Source organism: Athene cunicularia (genome assembly GCF_003259725.1).
Source record: "Athene cunicularia isolate RWA chromosome 2 unlocalized genomic scaffold, athCun1 chr2_part1, whole genome shotgun sequence".
NCBI lineage: Eukaryota > Metazoa > Chordata > Aves > Strigiformes > Strigidae > Athene > Athene cunicularia.
The window spans coordinates 112477030-112481603 of NW_020799095.1; the positions used below are offsets into that span (position 1 = coordinate 112477030).

The 4574-nt window shown below is 42.2% G+C and overlaps 1 protein-coding gene and 1 non-coding gene across 2 annotated transcripts in view; both read right to left on the reverse strand.

Moving 5' to 3' along the window:
* Positions 1-2160: 2160 nt before the first annotated feature.
* RPS20 (ribosomal protein S20) overlaps positions 2161-4574 on the reverse strand; it is a 6147-nt gene continuing 3733 nt past the window's right edge. Inside the window, exons 2-4 of the mRNA XM_026841462.1 lie at positions 3618-3717; positions 2801-2874; positions 2161-2384 (exon numbers count right to left, since the gene is read on the reverse strand). Coding sequence (XP_026697263.1) covers positions 2202-2384; positions 2801-2874; positions 3618-3717 — 357 coding nt within the window. The 3' untranslated portion in view covers positions 2161-2201. The remainder of the gene's footprint in view (positions 2385-2800; positions 2875-3617; positions 3718-4574) is intronic.
* Positions 2955-3019, reverse strand: LOC113477448. Its single transcript, XR_003397913.1, has one exon. It is a non-coding gene; the product is annotated as a small nucleolar RNA U54 (small nucleolar RNA).

Consider the following 4574-nt stretch of genomic DNA (forward strand, 5'->3'; position numbering starts at 1 on the left):
AGGGGGCGCCGCCGCACAGCAGCTCGAGAGCCGCCGCCGCCGCGGGGGGAGCGCCTGGAGCGCGTGCTCGTGACGCAGGATCTAGTTATCGTTTTTAATAAGCCCCGGGGGGAGGAGGCGGTTTGAACGGCGAAGTCAGGCGGCGCCGGGAGCGGTAGCTCAGTAGTTAGTTAGTTAGGCTCAGTCACCTGCCTAACTGAGAGAGGGGGGGGCGACCCGGGACGCGCAGGCACCTCAGTATTGCCGTCAACAGTTATCATGGGTGTTATGTAACCGCTTCGACACCACGCGATGTTGTTGTAAACCAAGTAGAAAACAAATCGCTAAACGTGCAGGCTCCACAAAGCCGGAGGGGAGTGCACACCACAGGGAGGGGAGGGTGAACCCTGCTTCCCCCTGAAGAAACGCACAGGAGCCTCAGGCCCACCACTCTCAACGGGCTTTTCTGATAAAGAGCAGTCTTCACAGATGAACCTGTCTATTCAGTGAGCAGGGAGACAGTTTTATTTCTGTGTAGTAGAAGACCCAGAGGCAAAGGTAAAGTTGTATTTGTCCTTAAGTTAAAGGCAGGTGCAAAGAAACACACTCAAAAGACCCCTTTTTAGAGCCACAGCTGCTCAAAGAACATGGGTCATTTAGGTATGTTTAAGGGGCACCTTGTGAGAGGTACAGCCAGCTGCAAGCCAGTAAAAAGCTATTTCATAGCATTAGGTTTTGACCAACAGGAAAGACCAGACAGAAATGATGTCAAAGGCAGCCAGCCCTCCCTAGATCCCCCCAAGGGCTGTCAGGCTGTTGGGTTAAGCCCAGGGAAGACTACTTAGGTGAAAGTAGCTAATCATAAGACAAAGGTCAGTCAGCCTCGGCTAGTAACACTTCTGGTCTGTTACTTGTTCACCAGTTTAGCCCTTTTTAATCTGCCTGGTGTCACAAAACCAAATTATTACCATGCTTTTCAGAACACCTCATAAAGTAACAAATTTTAAAACCAAAGCTAGAAGTTATTTGTCAGGCAGCTGATATTTTTAATATACTACCAGAAACTGACCTTTAGGAAGACACAGGCATTTTCTTCTCTGCTCACACAGTTGAGATGCTTCCCAAGGAAGCAGGCATGTCACGATCTGTGCATGTAAATGCAACTAAGTTCCTCACCTATCCCTTCTACCAAAGCTCTTGAGCCTGCCAATTAGATGGACAGAATCCTTCTAAGGCTTTAAATTTAATGAAATTAAGACAAGTGGGCAGATGAAGGACTCCTGAATACCCTGAGTAAAAAGCTCAAAGCTTTAGACACTGTTCTTAGCAAATGTAAATGGGACCTCAAGCTCCACACTTCTACATAATTAGAATTCAAGTTCTCTCCTATGCTTGAAGCATAAGCAGCAACCTGATCTTAAATGGATGGAAGTGTTCTTTCATTTAACTCCGGGCTTTGTCATGTTGGTTCAAGAATTAATCATAGTTTCTTTAAGGATTAGTGTGCAGAGAAAAAAAAAAAACAAACACAAAAAACCAACCACCAAGCTTGAGAGGCCTAAGTAGCAGCCATGAAAATGCCTGTATTATTGTTTTACATACGAAGCTTACCTCTAGTCATACTTTTAATATTCAAATCTATGGAAACATACATCTAGAAAGACAACTAGAGCATTCCACTGCTTAGTTCTGTGACTCTACATGCAAGTCTAAAGAAAGAACTTGCTAAATTCAATGTGTTCACCACAATTGTGAAACTTTATACCTAATAATCTCAGGGTCCTTTGCGAAAAGCGTGGGGAAAAAAAAAAGCCAAGGAAGCCAACTGTTAGTTCAGCCTCACATAGCAAAAACTAAGAATTGAAAACCTGGTAATTTACCTAAAGATCAATTTTAACACTACTGCTTGTCTGGGTATAGACTAAGATTTCAGCCAAAGTTAAATCCTTTATGGAAAATATATTTTTAATTAAGTGCTGCACATCCATACAGTCACCAACCTCCACTGAAACTATGATGCCAAGTTTCATATTCCTGATGTTTACAACTGGCACAGTCTTCCTTAAATATCATACAATCCTCTCACACAGCATTTTGATTATGATCTCTGTTGTCCTTCTTCATGAAAATCACCACAGGGCTAACCAAGACTCTCGGCACGCATATAAAAACAAACAGTGATGAAAATTTGTAAATCAACTTTATTCAACGATGACCATCATTTAGGCATCGGCAATAGTAACTTCAACTTCTACACCTGGTTCAATGCTGATGGAAGTGATCTGCTTCACGATCTCAGAAGGGCTGTGTAAGTCAATGAGTCGCTTATGGATCCGCATCTGGAAACGATCCCAGGTCTTGGAACCTTCACCACAAGGTGTCTTCCTGGTGGTGATTCGCAAAGTCTGAAGAAAAATCATGTACAAGGTATTCAGCTGATGCACATGGAACACTAATCTACAATCAAATCAATCCACTTAAAAATATGCTATGGTATCTATGTCATTGGAAAAATCACTTCTTAAGTTCTATTCTACTGATGTTAACACTCCTTCCCTACATTCCATTTAATGTAAAAAAAAAAAGTCATAATTAAAATAAACAGAAAGATAGAAAAGCCCCTTCTATGTACAACATGTTTTGCACTAAACAGCTGCTCCAAGCATCAAAGCAACTTGCGAAGTCATTATCTGTTTACACCGAGTCACTCTCTGTTTAGTAGCACTGCTTTTCATCTCAACTTTTTTTTTTTTTTTTTAAAGAAATTTCAAGTGCACATTTGAAACCCAAACTTTTAAGGCAGAAAAACAGTGTTAAGTACCTTGGTGGGCATGCGAACAGGTCCTTTCACCTTTAGGTTTTTTTCCTTAGCACCTCTGATCAAGTCAGCACAGACTACAAAAAAATAAAAGACAGTAACTCAGGTTTGTGAGTGGGGTTTTTGCTTGTTTCCTAAGTGAAGATTTCAAACAAGAAGCTGGCTCAGAATAGCGTATGAAATTATCACTGCCATTCATTCTAAAGGTTATCCTCATAGCCAACCATATACAAGTAGAAGCATTACGCCACGGTGAGCAAAATCATGTTACAACAGTGGGCAAAAGCCATTACTACAAGTTTAAGCTGTGTTTAAACTTTTATCAGCCTGAAGATCCCACATTAAACAGTGATTTTACAACGTTTACATTATATGATTAAAACACTAGCAAAGCCAGTTCCTAAACAAGATTAAATTAATTTCTTAAAGAATGTTAAACCTCTAAACTCTTCATAACAAGAGCAACAAAATGCCAATCGAGAAACATGTGCCTTTCAGGTCTTATACATTCAAATAGCAACAACTAAAACCCCCACGAGAACTACAGGGAAGATGCTGCATTCTCTTACATTAGTCATTATGACATGAAGTTTTTGTCATGAAAAACTAACTAGCTTTAATTTAAAAATTAAATCGGAGTCTACTTGTCAGTGTATGATGCATTTGGGGTTGACTTTGTTAGCCAAGTCACATGCAAATAGGCAAATGCTAACATCTTTAATTACAACTGGTTTCAATATCTTCTATTTTGCAATACATAATATCATATACATAATTTATTACTTAAACTACCCCAGTTAAAACAAAAAGTATCACTCACCCTTCTCAAGGGATTTTACATTGCGACTTGTCAAAGTAATTCTAATGCGATGAATTGCGACCTCTTGTTCCACAGGTGCTTTGCCAGTATCTTTAAATGCCTAAAACATCGAAATTACAAATATCAGATGCTGCACCAACTAGCGCTATCCACAGCCTCTTAAAAACAGACTTCTAGAGTGTGAAGAACAATTTAGCTCTGGGACTATTTTATCTTACTGACCAGATGACATATCCAAATAGTACGACAGCATGGAAGAAATGGTGGGAACAGAAAGGAAGAGTGAAGTCCTAACCGCTCTGAGGAAAAGCAGGTTTTTAGCGTCTAACTGCATTTCACGGTGGGAAGCTGCAGAACATCCCTCCCTGGTTTGCCTATACACAGTAGGCTGTCCAGTTACAAATACTCCTCGTCCTCAAAAATAAACACATTTCAGATTAGACATACCTTACAACTTAACGTCACCACGAATTAAGTAACAAAGATATCAACAAAACAGCAACAATTTAAACAGAACAAAAAGGGGCATCCGGCCAGAAGGACTAATTCGGCCACTCAGGAAAGCGGTCTGAGCTTATACAATTAAACGCTTGCCAGTAACTGGGCCGTAAGGTGGATCAAGTGAACTGATGAAAGGAAATAACAGAGAAAACCAGAGGAAGAAGGATCTTAAAGAAACGAGGATGAAATACGGTATTTCTCTGGCTGACGATATACTATTACCTGTCGCATTAACTGACGCGCGCTCCTCTTACTAGAGGAGCCGATTTGAAGACCACACGCACAAGGCCCTCCCTGTCAGCCCCATTCAGGCCGGGCAGAGGTCGCCCCCTCTCCGCCCGCTCTTCCCCCGGGCGGCGGCGGCCCCGTCGCGCCAGGCACCGCTCCCGACGGGGAGCTCTGCCCTGCCGGGGGAAGCGCTGCGGCCGCCGCGGCCTGGTGCGCCCCGGGCTCACG